The 16,890-nt window shown below is 64.3% G+C and overlaps 1 protein-coding gene across 1 annotated transcript in view; it reads right to left on the reverse strand.

The window, feature by feature from the left end:
- The window catches only part of CELF6 (CUGBP Elav-like family member 6), a 94,608-nt gene that overhangs the window by 68,476 nt on the left and 9,242 nt on the right, over positions 1-16,890 (reverse strand). The window contains exon 2 of the mRNA XM_075897550.1: positions 12,660-12,742. Within this exon, the coding sequence (XP_075753665.1) occupies positions 12,660-12,742 (83 nt within the window). The remainder of the gene's footprint in view (positions 1-12,659; positions 12,743-16,890) is intronic.

A 16,890-nucleotide genomic window follows, 5' to 3' on the forward strand; every position in this document is an offset into this window, starting at 1 on the left:
AGAGGCAGGAAGAGGCTCATTTCGAGTGGAGCTGCAGGGTGGATTCAGGGGCCGGCTTTGGGAGCTCTGGGTCTGGGGCAGTGGCCTACGGCTCAGGGTCAAGGCGATGGGCCTGTCGCTACCTGGGGGGAACCACAGAGCACTCTTCGGTCCAGCCGGCAGAGGCATGGACGCTAGACAAGTTCAGAGGGGCACTGCGGGACGGAGAAGGGTGCAAGGGGAATTGGCCCTCGGACAACTGACCGAGGCTTTTTCAAAGCTGTTTTCCAATCAAGAGGTGGATGTTTTTCTAAGAGATCATCTCTGGTTCAAGATGGGGTTAATTCAAGGCTTGCTGCACGGGGCGGGGGGTCAGACTAGCTGGTCCCCACGGTCCCTGTCAGCCGTGGACTCCAGCCGGTTTGCTAACCAGCTGCGTGTCCCCAGCCTGTGAAATCCTCCTTCTTCCAGCTGTAGGAATCCTCCTGGAGCAAGCCAGCACATGCCCCGGGGGCACACCGGCTAGCCAAGCAGAAGCTGGTGGGTGGGGTGTTTCCCCCTCACCCCGGTTAGACAACAGGGGAGGACTTTTCCTGTTCACCCTTCGGCTCAAGGCAGCAGCACCATTTCCAGGCGAGCTCTGGGAACGCCAGACCGTTTCGGCCTGGCCGTTCGGCTGGGAATGGTCTGAGCACCTGGCACACGCATGCACCCACATGCCCATCACAGCAGCCGAGTCCAGCTCCCTTCCATGTGTGACGGCACGTTGGGGGTCCCCCGTCTCCTGCACCCCGAAATGGCACAACCAGACTGCACCAGCCGGTGGAATAGAGGAAGTTTATTGCCTCTCCAGGATACAGCACAGCACATATGTAATCTGGTCACAGAGCTGGGCTAGGATGCCTCAGGCCCCCTTGAGATGGGGGGAGACTGGGCCCCTAAACTCCAGCCCCTTTCCCTAGGCTGTCTCCTCCATGCTCCCAGACAGCAACTAACCCACACTCTTCCAGCCCTGCCCCCCAGCCAGGGCAGCATCCACCTTCCTTTGTTCCTCTCCATGGGGGGGTGTCTGGTTCAACAGGTTTGGCGTCACCTTTGCATAGCGAGGTTTTCCCTGCTGGGTCTTGCTCCAGACAGCAGAGGTCACCACAGCCCAGCAAGTACCCCCACTACGTCACACCATGCCACCCGATTCAAACTCAGGACGCTGTCTGGCTTGGGTTACTGAAAAACACCTGCCTCTTCCTGCTAATGGGAGTGAAGGAAATACTGAGGCAGGGCCTGGCTCCTAGGAGTCCAGGATTCAGTCCCTTGCTCTGCCACAGGCTCCCCAGAGCAGGTGTCTTAGCCGCTCTGTGCCTCAGTTTCCCCCTCTGCAAGCTGAGGATAATACTTCCTGCCCTGTCTGTACTGTAAGCTCTTTGGGGCAGCCACTCTAGAGAATGCTGCCCTGTAGCTCCCCCTGCTGGCTAAACATGGGGCTGCAGGCATGCCCTGCCTCAGTTTCCCTCAGCAGGATTTTCTGTTTCCCCCAGGGATTCACAAGTCACAGCACCCCCAGAGTTAGTTTACCTTCCAGGGTGATGAGATTTTCCCACCCCGCTTGGGCTGCCTACAGCCTGCCCCCTGGCTCTGTCCCCAGCTCCTCTAGGTCACCTTTCAGTCTCTCTACACTGGGACAGAGCACTGACTGACTGCCCCCCCCCAGTCCTTCCTGGGCCTTCCACAGGAGCACAGCTCCCTGGGCATCGGTGCAGGCTGCCGCCCGCCTGCACCAGGCCTGCCTGTGACGTAGTGGGGGTACCTTACTGGTTGCTAGGCTTGGGCTGTGGGTGACCCCCACTGGCTGCTGTCTGTACCACGGCCCAGCTGAGTAGCTGATGGGAAGGGAGGTAACCTGTTCTACCAGTTACCCCCCAGGGAGAGGAACAAAGGAAGGTGGAATGCTGCCCCTGGCTGGGGGGCAGGGCTGGAAGGGACAATCTGGAGGTTTCTGTCTGGGAGCATGGAGGAGACAGCCTAGGGAAAGGGGCTGGGATTTAGGGGCCCAGTGTCCCGCATCTCGAGGGGGGCTGAGGCATCCTAGGCCTGCCCTGGAACCAGATTCCATCTGTGCTGTGCTGTATCCTGGAGAAGCAATAAACTCCCTCTAGTCTACTGGCTGGTGGAGTCTGTCCGTGCCATTACGGGGGTGCAGGAGACGGGAAAACCCCAATGCGCCGTCACACCTTCCTGGGCCTTCCACAGGAGCACAGCTCCCTAGGCATCGGTGCAGGCTGCCGCCCGCCTGCACCAGGCCTGCCCTGCGGCTGGAAGGCTGCTAATTGGGGCGCAGGGGGTGACTGAACAGGGCTGGCTAGCAGCAGCCCACCCGGTTACAGAGGGTCTGTGTGTCTGTCCAGCCCCAGCACTGCAGGGCCCTGATCTGAGCTGGCACCTCTGCGGGGCTGTCGACACGGCATGAAACACTGCACCGGGCAATGGGGCGCAGCGGGGCCACGTTCTGTTGCTCACACAAGCCGGGCTCAGAGACCAGCCCCTGCGCGAGAGCGTCCCCCCGACTTAGTGCCAGATCGTGAGCCCGCCGCCGCAGGCCTGGCCGGGAGCCGCTGCCCCTTGCGGGGGGGCCGTCCCCGCTGGCCGGGTGTCAGAGCCCAGGGGATTCGTTAAACCTAACGTTGATCCGATTCCCTGGGGACAAGAGGGGAGGCGCCTGGGCTGGGCTGGGCTGGAGCAGCCCCCTGCTGTGGATGGGGGCTGACCTGGCCAGGCAGGAGCACCCCCCACCTGCGGCAGGCCCCATGGGGCTGGAGCAGCCCCCACCGGTTAACCGTGACCAGTGCCAATCAGGGGTTAGGGGAGAGGCTCACTCGTTAACTGGTTAATCGTTAGCACCCCTGCCCCAGTGTGGCCCTGGAAAACCCAGAGACACCTCATCATGAGCCGCGCCAAGCCCCCTCTGAGCCCCCAAACTCGCTGCAGCAGCGGCGCGGAACCCCCGCGAACAACCCCCCGGCGCCACCCTCGCCCGGCAGCAGCGCCAGGCACACGCCTGCCCACACAGGCTCCGAGAACAAGCGCCCACCGGGCCTGGCTGTCGGATGCCTGCAATTTCCTTCCCACACGGCATGTGGGGCCTGCGTGTTTCCAAGGCAACGGCGGCAGTGCACGCGCGTGCCGGGCACGAGGAACGTCTGTAAGCAGGTCCCCAGCCCCAGCTGTCAATCCCCATCTAACAGCCTCCCGTTTGACTCCGGGCTGCAGCCATCGGGTTTGCCAAGCGGAGCGCCAGGCAATTAGCGCCGGTCACTCGCGCCAGGCAGCCTCTCTGCGAGCAGGACGCAGGGCGCCGCTGGCCGGGCCCACGCAGCTCACCCCGTGGAGCCGCAGCCCTGCCCCTCGGCCTGGGGGCTCGGCCCCACTCCCCGAGCTAAGGCGCAGCCGCTGCTGGGCGCTCCGTCCCGGACTCCCGGGAGTTCTGACAGCAGCCCCGGAGGCGGCCTGGGCCTGGTGACCCTGGTGCCGGGGGCGCCGGGCTGCTGGAGGGATTACGTCCTGGCCAAGGTCCCTCCATGGCCTCCCTCACAGAGTGTCCCCGGAGCGTCCAGCCCTGGCAGGCTCCTCACCCAGGCGCGTGTCCCTCCCCAGCTCAGGATCCAGCAAAACCACCCCAAGACCAGCCCCAGGGGGCGCTCAGCCTGCCAGGACCCCCTCCGCTCGGGAGTTGCCATGGGGATGATGGGTCCCCCCCCAGAGGGGGCTGCATTTCCACGGTGGGAGAACTCACGGGTGGCCTGAGGCGGGAAAGCCGCGTGCGACCTGCAAGCTGCTACTAACTCTCCTTTTCTTCCTGCCCTTCTCGGCCCCTCCCCCCGTAAGGCAGGGCGCAGAGCCCTCCCCAGACAGAGGGAAGCAAGGAAGGCAAAGACTCCCCCACCCAGGACCGAGCACGGTGCTACCCACCCTCCCGCAGAGAGGCGGACTCCGCCCCGGGACTCGTGAAGGAGCGTTGCGGCTGGCCTGGCGGAGTGTGGGGGGCAGCAGCGTGTCCTTCGGGTTGCCAAGGCTGCTGCTACGTCCCCTTGGATCCAAATCACAGGAGAGTAGAGAAAATGGCGCTTTGTGTGCGGGGTTATTTCCTGCACGACTCATGTTTGCACGTGGCTGTTCTGCACGAGCCACGCTTGTAGGGGTCCCCTCCACGGGATGCAGGCAAGGGACCGCCCTTTGCCACGGGGGCAGCATGACCCACAGCCCCTTGCCACGGAATGATGCAGGCACGGCCACCAGAGGGCAGCAGCTCAGACCTCCTCACAGCCCCTGGTTCGTAGCCCCGACCCCCAGCCCGTCCCAGACCGCCGCTCTCTGCTCTCGCCTCTCCCCCAGAGCAATGAACCCTTCCCGGGATCTTCCCAAAGTGCAACCGGCCCGGCTCACAGCAGAGTTCACCGGGGCTCACAAGCCCTCGCACCGACCCACGCCTGGGCTGGCCATCATGACTCCACTGCATGGCTGATGCTCTGGCAGCCTCCCTGGCCTGCCTTGCAGCCTGCCCGCCCGGAGGTAAGCCAGGCACACCCCTGCCATGAAGGGCTCTGGGCCCGCCCAAAGCAGGAGCATTACAGGCAGTTTCCCGTCCCCGAGTGGGTTGCCCCTGTTCCGGCTGGTGAGCCAAAGAGAGCGCAGGCAAGGCCCACAGAGCAAGCCCCAGGTGACCTGGAGAGGCTATAACGTCTGGAACAACGTAAACGCTCCGCATCCCTCGCTGTAGCTGTCCCGCCTGCCCTCGTCCAGGCCTCTGCCCCAAGCAGGGTCTCTCCGCAGCCAGCGGAAAGAAGCAATTGAGAGAGCAGGCACTCTGCTAACATACGCCCGCACACCCGCCCGCACACACAGACCACGATCCGGTGCACTGCCTAGAATACTGCCTGCCTGCTTCCAAGACTGGCACCTGGCCTCCACCTACTCCCCTAGGGCCATGCCGCGAGGAAACCTGCCTGACCCCAGCTGGAGAGACGCTGCTGCCCTGAAGCATGACGATAGCTAGAGAAGTGGTTCTTTTTATCCCAGCCGTGGTCACTGAGCCTCTTACTCACCCTGCTAAACTCAGCTGGTCTTTTCTGGGAGCATTTCGGAGGGAAACCCCCTCGCTCGCTGTTTTGGCCTGGCAGTTTCCATGGAGAGTTTCCTGTTCTCACTGAGAAGCACAAAGCCGCGTCTTCCACAGTGCCACCCCCACCACGCTGGTGGAAAAGACCCATCCAGTTCCAGATTTTCTCCGAGAAAAGAGTGCGATGAGAAAACGCTTCCTCGTGCCCATTTCCGGCCAGGGGACGTGGTCCGCAAAGGGCTGCTGCTAGCGGCCCCGTTTCAAAGCCCGTTGTCTGGGCATTTCAGCCACAGTCTCCGTGCCGCTGTCCCATGGGAATGGCAAGCAGGGGCTGGACCGGCTTCCTTGCCACCCGCCACCGCCTCCCCACCATGTGTGGTGTAATCGGGCCAACCTAAGCCAGGCGTGGGCCCGGCCCGGCTGAGGACAGAGCTCTCCCATGGGCCTCTCGGCACGGCAGGCTCTCTGCTCCTGTCACAGCAGCGTCTCCCCGTGCAGACAGAGCCTGCGTCTCCTGCGTGTCCCTCACCATGGCCCCAGTTCAGCCATGTGTGTAGCTATGAGGGTGAGCGTATGTCCCGTCGGCTCGGGGGGAGCTTTGCTCCGTAGGAGGGACTGAGCAGCACACGAAGTTAAGGGTTTGCCAGCCTCGGCCCTCGGGGTCCGTTCTGGGTGGTGCTCAGCATCCTGCACCCCACAGGCATCCCGGGAGACTGAGGCTGCTTGGAAGGCCCCAGAAGATGCCGAGGGCTCCACTCTGTCCTACGTAGCTGAGAACATGAGGACAGGGCCTGAGAAGCTCTGATTGGCCCCTAACCAGGGGCCTGAGTCCAAGTCCGCTCTGGGGGTACGTCTACACTACAGCGCTAATTCGAACTAACGCATCTAGAACTAAAAACTAGTTCGAATGAGCATTTTGCTAATTTGAACTAGCGCGTCCACATTAAGTGGACCCTGAAGCGGGGTTAAGGATGGCCGGAAGCAGTGCCGGCAGGGCATCAGAGGAGGACTTAGAGCGTGGAGATGCTGTCTCAGGCTAGCCGAGGGCTGTGCTTAAAAGGTCCTGACCCCTATCCCGGACAGACAGTTCTCAGGGGTGCCCCGCTTGCAAAGCAGTCCTGGCTTGGAGTGCCCGGAGTACCCACACAGGGCACATCACAGCACTCGGCCATCAGCCCGGCTGCACTTGCCGCAGGCTGCCATCTGAGGAGAGGGGGCAATTGGGGGGCTGCAGGAGAGCTTCCACCCCCAGAAGCCCGCAGAGCCAGCCCAGTCCTCCCCATCGGGGGCTCGTGCCCCATTCCTCCCTCACCTCCTTCCACTTACCCTTCCCTAGCCCCTCTTCTTGATGTACAAAATAAAGATAACGTGTCTTCAAAAATGGAATCTGTCTTTATTGAACAAAACTGGGGGAGACTGGGAAAAGGAGGTGGGAGAGGGGAAGAGAGAGGCTGGGAGAGGGGAGGGCAACTAAAATGGTCAGGGGTTGGGAACAGGTCCCATATGAAGAGAGGCTAAAGAGACTGGGACTTTTCAGCTTAGAAAAGAGGAGATGGAGGGGGGACAGGATAGAGGTCTCTAAAAGCAGGAGTTGGGTGGAGAGGGTGCATACAGAAAAGTTCTTCATTAGTTCCCATAAAGAAGGACTAGAGGACACCGAAGGAAAGGAATGGGTAGCAGGCTTCAAACTAGTAACAGAAAGTTCTTCTTCACAAAGCAAAGAGTCAACCTGTGGAACTCCTTGCTGCAGGAGGCTGTGAAGGCTAGAACTGGAACAGAGTTTAAAGGGAAGTGAGATCAAGTCATGGAGGTTGGGTCCATGGAGTGGTATTAGCCAGGGGGTAGGAGTGGTGTCCCTGCCCAAGGTTTGTGGAAGGCTGAAGAGGGATGGCACGAGACAAATGGCTTGGTCACTGTCTTCAGTCCATCTGCTCCAGGGTCCCTAGGGTTGGCCGCTGTCGGCAGACAGGCTACTGGGCTAGATGGACCTTTGGTCTGACCCAGGACGGCCATTGTAAGCTCAGGGCTCAGGGTCGGGGGTCTCAGTGGACCCCCTTGATTCTCTTGCGCACCTGCTCCTGGGCGGCCAGGCTGGCAGCTCTCCTGCCCAAGCCAGCCACTTTCCTGTGCCTAGTGCGGAGATCGTGGACGAGGTCCACGATGTCCGCACTAGCCCAGGCGGGTGCCCGCCTCTTGCTGTCCCGGGCAAGCTCCCGGGAGCCGCCAGCCTGGTCCCGGGAAAAGGGGGAGGGCTGGGGGGCATCGGGTGGGTGGCTCGATCCGTGCCAGGTGCAGGGTCTGCTAGCTGGGTGCTGGCAGGCTTGCACCTGGCATGGGCACCGTAGCCAGCCCGTGCCCCTTTAAGGGGTCCGGGGCTGGAAGGGGGGCAGTAGAGTTTCCCTGGTGTTGGCCAGAGTGGCCACCAGGGAAACCTGGGGAGGGCTAGCCTCCTACTAGTTCGAATTAAGGGGCTACACACCCCTTAATTCGAACTAGTAAGTTCGAACTAGGCTTAATCCTCGTGGAATGAGGATTACCTAGTTCGAACTAAGCGCTCCGTTAGTTCGAATTAAATTCGAACTAACGGAGCGCTAGTGTAGCGCCTAGGAAAGTTAGTTTGAACTAACTTTGTAGTGTAGACATACCCTGGCTCTCCTGGTGCCGGGCCCAGGGGCGGTGGCCAGATCATTCCGAACAGACCCTTTCCCCAACTCCTGCTGTCATGCGGGGTTCCCAGCGCCCCCGGCTCCCTGCCCAGCGAGCGCTCCTTGAGAGCACTGCCCACAGGGGCCGTGTGCGCGGCTCCTTGCCAGCGCGGCACCGGCTGCTCTGACGGCAGCCGAAGGAGACTCGGCCTGGCTCTGGTGGGGGAAGGGAGCTCCCAGAATCGGGGATCTGTCGGTGGCGAGCCCAGACGGAGCTCTCCAGAGCTCGTTAAAACTGGGTGTCCTGTGAACACGGGAGCCTCCTGACAGGGCTTGGGCCTACGCAGGGGGCAGCGAGGCCTTTGTTTGCTGCTGCCCACGCGCAGGGGGGCCAGACACCGCCTCTGCCCACGCTGCCGAGTCCCGAGGGTGGCGCACCCGCAGAGTGAGGCCATGTGGCGGCACGTCCTGCACACATGCTGACCGCCCCCTCCGCAGCCAAACACAGCGCAGGCACAGGCGACTGCCCCCCACCCCAGGGCCCCACGCGCCCGGAGCAAACCGCCTGTCCTGGGAGAGCGCCCTGGTTACGCCGGCCCTGCGGCCCACTCGCCAGCTTCGGCTGCCCCTCGCTGCCATTGCCTGTCTCTGCCAGCACCTCAGCAGAAGGCACCTCCTCCCCCCCGCCCGCAAGCAGATGCGGGATGATCACCCCTCCCCCGGGTCTCATTGTGATCCCACACGTGACGCCTGATGGCTCTGGGGTACAGCACCGCTCCCTCAGCGCCCCTTGCAGCCAGCCCTGGCACGACGGTGACCTGCCTCAGTGTCCCCACAGCAGCCTTAGCCCTCCTCCCGCCACGGCGACGACTTGCTGCAGCAGCGACGTGGCCCTGTGGAGAAGTCACTACCAAGCGCACGCACAAACACCCCCCCCCCCAAGGGCTCTGGCTTCGCTCCTCCAATCCAAGCGCTCTGCTTCCCTCCCTGGGCTGGGCTTCCCCCCTCTGCCCCTCCTGGGCTCCTTCGGCTGCTCCCCGCTCTCTCCCGGCAGAGAGAGGCTTGGTGGTGGCGAGATCCAGGCAAACGTTCTCCGGAGGGGGGCAGGGCCACACGGTCCCAGGGAGCCCGCTGGGCATTGACATCCCTGCCCCAGCTCTCGCCAGGAGCGAACCGCTCTTGGTCCATGTCAGGTAACAGCCATACGCCCCGAGGGCCCAGCGCCTGTTTTACTCGGCAGACCCGGTCCCCGGGGCAGATACCCCCGTGGAAAATACCCCGGAGGCCGTCACCATGGCCATGTGCTGAGCAGCATCTGAGACTCTCCCGCACTCTGCAAACATTCACTAACCAAACCTCACCGCTCCCTTGTCGGGGAGCCCCTCCCCCATTTTACAGATGGGGAAACTGAGGTCCGACTCGCCCGGTGCCAGAGTCCCGGTGAGTGTTTGAGCCACTGGGCTCCAGGCCAGTTACTCAGCAAGATGGGAGGGACCGTGGGGCTGGACAACAGCGTCATTGATCTCGGCAGGGTGACAAGGCGGAGCGTGTGACGAGCACAGACATTAAACAACACCTGTCAGGGCGGACGTTAGCTGCACGCAGGCAGGCAGGCGTGGCGTGTGGCAGGGCACGCCGGGGGCACGTGCCTTCTAGCATGCCAGCGGGGCTGGGGAGCTTCCGTGGGGCCGGTTCTTTTTCGGGACCCGAGGCCAGCGGCGGAGGCGTCTGTGCCCTGAGCTCTTTAATCAGAGCCATTTCCCCCGGCAGCGCTGCCCCCGGACACTGGCGTCTGGGCCAGAACTGTAGAGAGGGGATGGTGGCAGGCTGCACGGGCCACCTCTCCTCAGGCCTGCTGCACGAAGGGGGAGCACCTGGAGCCTCCACCCGTCATTCCTCCTCCGCTGCCAAGCCGACCGCAACACCCCAACATTTGCCACTGCCGGCAGAAGGCAGCGACAGAGAGAAGCTACATGCACCGAGAGTGCTGCACCACCACCGCTGCCTCCAACTCACTCGCCAGCTGCACTAGGGCCCCTCTGTCCTGAAAGCATTCCTTCCCTGCCGCCCCCACGGAGGACCCCAAGCAGTACAGGGGCTATGACACACAGTGCACCAGCGTGGACGGTAGCCAGCACATTTCAGCGTTGCATAGGCATGCTAGAGGAACCAGGGTGCTGGGTTGTTCGTTACAGGTGTGTTGTCTCAGTCCGTAGTTTGGTTTGATGCCCAGGAACGAGGCACAAGGCTGGTGGGGCAGGGGGGCAAAGGAGACTCAGCTGCTCTTCCACTGATTTCCTATGGGGGCGACCCTCAAGCCCACAGAGTGCCTCAGTTTCCCATCTGGACACTGGGGATAGGGCCTAAGCGCTTGTGGGGGGGGAGCGGTGCTGAACTCGTGCCCGTGTAGGGCTCTGAGTGATCCGGCGGGAAGGCGGCCTAGGGGGGCGAGCGGTGGGTATTGCCCCCGTGTTATTTCACACAGCCCTGCTAGCAGCAGGCACAAGGAGCCCTCTCCCCCCAAGCAGAGCCGGACGTGGGGTGCGAGATCCCTGTGACAGCCTGGGCCGGGCACTTCCTGTGTGGCGAGGGAGAAGGCTGGCCGAGTCCGCCCGCGCTTCCGTGGGCTGGAGAGCTCAGGAGAACAGCCTTCCCGGGAGACCCCTGTGCCGGCGTGGTGGGGACCCCCCGACCCTGAGCCCCATAGCAGCAAGGTGAGACTCCACCAGCCAGTAGAACAGGGGGGTTATTGCTTCTCCGAGGTACGTGATGTGGCTACAGGACTCAGGGGCTGGCAGCCCTAGACCCCTTGGGGCAGGGCCCACTGGCCCCCCTGAACTGCCAGCACCCTGCTTAGTCTCCTCTCTTCATGGCATCCCAGCCAAAAACTGCCCAGCTCCCAGGCCCTGCCCCCCAGCCGGGTGGCCGTCGCCGTCTCCCCCTCCCTCCCTCCGTCTCTGCCCTGAGAAGAGCCTTGTTATCTGCTGGGCCAGTCCACGTGTGGGTGAGTCACACAGCACAGAGGGTCACAGAGCACCCAGCCCCCCACTACGCCACCCTCCTCCCCTCTTGCCGGGGATCCGGCCGGGCCGGCCAGTGGAGAGCGGAATCCCGTTCCTGGGCCAGAGTCTCGGCTTGGCTCCGCCGCCCACCCCAGAGTCTCGGCCGAGGGCTGCAAACAGGCGCGAGCGCCCGAACTGAGCTCCCTTAGCGGGGAGGCTGCTCCGCACTGCCTGGAGCCAGGCCCCTTCCAGGTGTCTCAGGGCTGCCCCTCCCCCCCGGATGGTCCCAGAGCCACAGGCAGAGCGTGGCCCGCTCTGCGGGGGGCTGCGACGACGCTCCGGCCTGGGCGAGCGGAGCCGGCTGAGGCCCTCGGCATGGTGCCACCGCGCAGCTTTGTCTCGCCTCGGCGGCTTGGGCTTCGCAGCATCGGCCCAAGGCCTTGGGCGGGGGCTCGGCTGAGGGGCACTGGACTTCACGTTCCCACCAGCCAGCTCACCCACCCACCGGCTCTTGCCCCGCCCTCCTCACAAGTGCGCAACAGCCCCCAGCGAGGCCGTGGGGGACCCTGCGAGGCCGTGGGGGACCGTGGGGGACCCCCTCACTCCACTGAAATCAGCCGCTCATACACCCACCTGGATTGCCGGGGACTTGGCACCTGCGGGCGAGACTCCCTGCCAGGCAGAGCGTTGGCCTCGTGCTAGCCCCCCGCCCTCCGAGTCCCCCCACACGCCCACACTCTGTAGACACGGGGGATCCCTGTGGAAGCAGCCACTGGGCGCCCCAAGCAGCAATCCGGGTTCTCTTGCATCCTGGCTTGGAGCCAGGCACAGTGACTCCACCGACTCAGGGAAGGGAAGTCACACATTGGCCCCGGAGCTACTCGGGGGCAGAAGCTGGCAGGGAAGGGGCGCACGGCTAAAGGCCTGGATCCTGCCGACTCCCAGGCAGTGGGGGAGATGCACCAAACCTGCCCGGGGAGCTGCACGCTGCCCTGCGCCATCGGGCCTGGGGCTAGTGGCCGTGCTGCCGCCTGGGTGCCTCCGTGACCCCTCCGCACAGAGACCCGGGGTCACTGGCTCAGTGAGCGACGGAAACGGAGCCCCACGATGCGTGCAGCAGCAGAGAACAGCGCGATGCACTTCCCGGAGGGGGGAATGGCGTAACGTTGTGGCACCAGTCCACTTGGCTGCTGGGGCCACCCCCCTCCAGTCCCCGGGATGGTTGCATCGAGCAGACACGTAACGCGCTGGGCCTGGCACAGCAGAAGCCTGGCTCTGGGTCCTCTCCGAACGCGTCTGTGACGTAGTGGGGGGGGGGGTCTGCTCTGTAACCCGGTGTCCCCCTGCGCTGGGAGCTGCGATTCCCACTGACGCCCCCACTTCGCCCAGACACCCGGGCCCAGCCTGAGCAGATAAAAGCTCCCCCAGGGGAGAGACAAAGGGAAGGGGGCAGAGACGGCACCTGGCTGGGGGGCAGGGTCTGGGAGCGAGGCAGCCTTGGGCTGGAACCATGAAGGAGACACTAAGGAGTCCAGGGCCCAGGCACCCACCCCAAGGGGGCTGAGGCAGCCTGGCCCTGACTCCTGTAGCCACGTCCCGTCTGTGCTGGGCTGCACCCTGGAGAAACAAACCGCCCCTGTTCTACCGGCTGGCAGAGACTGTTCTGGCTGCTCCAGGGGTGCAGGGCTGGGGGCTCCCCGACACGTCGTCACAGAACGCGTCACCCTCACCGGCCCGCCGGCCCTTCGGGCAGGGAGCCCCTCGTGCCCGACAGCCGCACGGCCCCTGCTGGCTCGCGCCTGACTCCAGCCGGCCCCACAGCTAAGACCTGACTTGGGCTTCCGCCCCCGGGCAAGCGACCTGCGCCCCGGGCAGCGCCCCACAGCCCAACCCCTGCCCGGAGAACCAGCTGGCGTCACTTACCCCAGGTAACGTCTTCTGCTCATGCAAGGCACTCTGGGCTTTCAGGGCAGAGTCCCGGGCGCAGTACGTGAGGAAGGCGCAGCCTGGAGGGAGAGAAGGCAGTCACGGCACACGCCGAGGGCAAGCCCAGCACGGGGCCGGCGCGGCGCTCGCCCGGCGGCAGCACGGAGGGGGTGGTGCGCGTGCCTGACACGTCGTGCCGCCGCCCACTCCCAGCTGGCCCTTGGGGGAACCGAGCAGGCAGGTCGCGGGGCCCCACGCTCTGCGGCGCCCCTGGACACCGGCCTCTCCCAGTCCCTGAGCCCTGCAGAGCTAGCACTGCCCTGCGCCAGGGCCCTGCCCCCCATGCCAGAGCCCCGCTCGGCCCTCAGCTCCCCCTCCGCTGTGGCCCGGGAAGCCGAGGCAGGCCTGGGCAGCGGCAGCTCACCAGATCCCAGTTTGCCCCGCCAGGCCCTGGGGAGCGTGCTGGGCTGGGGCCCAGAGAACACATCTCCTCCCTGGGCCGCCGAGCACGGGCAGCGCTGACATGGGCTGCGTGGTACCCACATCCCGCGAGCGGGACCGAGGCCATGAACCGGGGCCTGCCGACAGCCAGCCTGCCCGGTGCTCCGAGGTGTCCCCGGGGGGGCTGGGGCCCGCTCCTTCTCGCCTGCCACTGGCATCTTCAATCAGTGCCAGGCGCGTGGCGATGGCCCCGTTCGGATGGCTCAGGGCTTTGCCCTCAGCCCTGCCCAGAGAGCCACTGGAATGGGAGCCGTCCACAGGGCAGAGCCGAACCAGCAGCCATGCTCCGTCAGAGATGGCAGACAGCGGGCTGGGCCTGTGGGGAGCTGCCTGGGCCAGGCTGCCGGAGCAGGCGCTTTGACAGCTCTGGAGCCTGGGGGACAGCGCGGGGAAGCCGGGGCGGGGGCTGATTGTGATCTCTGCTTCCCAGCAGGGAACTCCACCGAGATCAGCGGTGTGCCAGCTTCTCACCTGCCTGGCGGATCGCGGACTCGGCGTGTGCTGCCCTGTATTCACGCCCCAGCTACCCCGTGTTCACACCCCCAGGCTGCCTGCCTGTGTTCACACCCTGGACTGCCCTGTATTCACACCCCAACTGCCCTGAATTCACACCCCAAGGCTATGCTGTATTCACACCCCAGTTACCTGTGCTCACACCCCCAAGCTGCCCTCCGTTCACACTCTGGACTGCCCTGTATTCACACTCCCAGTCTGCTTGCCTGTGCTCACACCCTGGACTGCCCTGTATTCACACCTCCAGTCTGCCTGCCTGTGTTCACACCCTGGACTGCCCTGAATTCACACCCCGAGGCTACACTGTATTCACACCCCAGCTACCTGTGTTCACACCCCCAGGCTGCCCTGTATTCCCACCCCAACTGCCCTGAATTCACACACCCTGGCTAACTGTATTCACACCCCAGCCTCTCTTCAGTTTGGCCTTCAGCCAGACCCACGCTACCGGGAAATGGCCTTTTCTCAGCCAGCCGGGGGCTGAGTGCAGGAGCTCCAAACCGGCGCAGGCTGGTGAACCTCCCAGCCCCTCTGGACAAGGCTGGGCTTGGCTGGGCAGGCTCCGGGACACGGCTGGGCTGGCAGGGGGTGAGTAGCGCGCTCAGCGCCGCCCGGAGGGGCAGGGGCAATGCCCACGTGGAGCCTGGCAGCCCCACTGGCGCAGAACACAGAGCGCCCCCCGGGGCCGGCAGAGCTGGGTTCCGCTCAGTCTGAGGACCCAGGGACACGCTGTCGGTGTTGGAACAAGGGGCGCGACCCAGGTGATCTCCTTGGGGGTGGGGAGCCGAGTCCCTGGCTTCCCCCTTGAGACTGAGCCTCTGGCTCGGGCCCAGAGTCTCGGGAAGCGGCTGCAGCCCCGAGTGCACATCTGTGGGGCTGCTGCTTGCACGGAGAGGGGGCTCTGCCCCGAAGGCAGTGCCCAGGCAGCACTCGGTGCACACTGCCCGTGCGACGGCAGGCCCATGGGCACTGGCCACAGCCTGCCACATGCGGCCTCAGGGAGCAACTGCCCACACCTGCCTTGCTTGTGCACACACCTGCATGCCACCTAGCCACATGGTGACGCCCCCCTGCCCCTGCTCCCTCCCCACCCTGAGCCACGCACACAACTGCCCCCGCATCCACGCCCTGTCCCTGGCTCCTTGCAGCCCCTCGCCCCAACTGCGGCCTCCCCTGCCGCTCCACAGGCAGCCGGGGCCACGAGCCTTCTCTGCCCCAGGGCTACCTGACTCTTGTTCAAGTCCCAGCTCTGCCGCTGGCCTGTGGGCTGAGCTGCTCCGTGCCTCAGTTTCCCCACCTGCCAAAGCAGGGAAATGATGCCCCCCCTCCTGGGTGAAGCGCGCTGAGATTGCTGCAGAACGCCCCACACGAGCCAGGCGCTGTTCCCCCGAGTCAGTCCCCTGGTTCATGCCGCCGGCGGGCAGGGCAGCCTCACAGCACCACGACCGCACTGCCCTGGCCCCAGTGGCACTGCTGCTGGGCAAGCCCACGACGCCATGGGCCACAGAGACTGGAAGCCCCCGGGAAAGGAGACGGGATCTGGCTGCCCTCCCACAGGTGCCTGGCCCTTGGCACCGACTCCCCTGGCATGGAGACCAACAGGCTTGTGTCTCAACCTTTTTAAGCATGAGATCACTTTTTGAACTTAAGTGCAATCCAGGATCTACCTCAAACCCAAACACCTTTCCCCGGCTCCTTCCTGCCCCTTCTCCAAGGCGCTACCCTGCTCACTCTGTCCTCCCTCCCTCCCCCACCTTACTCACTTTTACCATGCTTGGGGCAGAGGGCTGGGGTGAGGGGAGGGGGATGCGGATGCTCCTCTTGGGCTAAAGGATTTGGAGAGTGAGAGGGGCTCTGCGCTGAGCCTGGGGCAGGAGGGGCGCAGGCTCTGGGAAGGAGTGTGGGTGCAAGGGGACTCAGCTAGAGCAGGAGTTTGGAGTGCAGGAGGGGCTCAGAAGTAGGCCTGGGGTTCAGAATGCAGGCTCCAGCTGGGCATCGCTTACCACAGGTGGCTTCTGGGTGGGGGCGCAGTGGGGCTAAAGCAGGCTCACCCCACCCTGGCCCTGCACCGCTCCCAAAAGCAGCCACCAAACTCGCTCCAGCCCTGCCCCCTGCTCTATAGAGATGGGGTACACAGTTGGGGGAGGGGCACTCTGACATCAGCACCGCCTCTTCTTCCTGTGTCCTGCACAGCGAGCAGGAGGCTCCCAGGGGCAGGGGGCAGCTCGAAGGCAGAGGGCAGGAGCAGCACGGCAGTGCTGAGGGGCAGATGAAGGGCCGGCACTTGACAGCATCCCGGCCAAACCTGTCAGGATCCCTTGTCAAAGGCTCCAAGATCCACCAGTAGATCCCTATCTCCTATCTCCTGGTTGGTGACCCCTGGTCTAAACCATCCATGAGCTGGGTCAGTGCTGGGCAGGGGGCGGGGCCCGCTTGGCCCTCAGGCAATCAGAGTGCATTAGCCAGGCCTGGTTAATTGAAATCAGTGAGCAGAGCCAAACAGGCTGGGATTACAGCAAATCCCTCCAGATTAACAAAGCAGCCACCGTGGGGAGGTGGGATGGGACCAGGCCAGGGGAGCGGGCGGCCCTGAGAGCGCCGCCTTCGGGCACAGCCCCACCCTCGTGCCATTGCCCCACCTCCGGGGGGGAGACAGGGACAGCAGGAAGCCCCCAGGCTCCCAGGGACAGTGCCAGGGCTCCTTCCCTGGGGCCCTGCAGAATGGTGCACCCTGGAGACACCCTCCATTTCTCCCCCCACATGGGGTGGGGGTCACGCCCCCTGGAGACACACGGGGCTCTCAGCTACTGTCTCAGGCCCAATGCAAACGCGGGCAACATCGTTCCCCCAGCATCATGTTTCCAAGCGTTTCCTCCCAGACTCAGCCCGGAAGCTGCCTCTTGGTTTCTAACCAAAGCCCCGGTCCTCACTCGGCCCCATGCAAAGGCCCTCGATTGCCCTGATGACCAGGCATGGGCTGTACCGTGCCAGGGGTGGGGCACCCTCCTGCTGGGCGGGGGCTCTCAGCACTCAGTCACGAGTGCAAACCGCAGACGTCTTCCCCAGCCTGGCCATGGCAGTGCGCACAGCGTGGGCGTGGGCCCTTACACAGTGGCCCAGGAAGACGACGCTGACTAGAGCGACCATTGGGGCCAGCTGAAACTAACGGGGAGCCCTGGCGAGGAAAAGAGACTGGAGACAGGGGACAGAAATT

The sequence above is a fragment of the Pelodiscus sinensis genome, chromosome 14 (genome assembly GCF_049634645.1).
Source record: "Pelodiscus sinensis isolate JC-2024 chromosome 14, ASM4963464v1, whole genome shotgun sequence".
NCBI classification, from domain to species: domain Eukaryota; kingdom Metazoa; phylum Chordata; order Testudines; family Trionychidae; genus Pelodiscus; species Pelodiscus sinensis.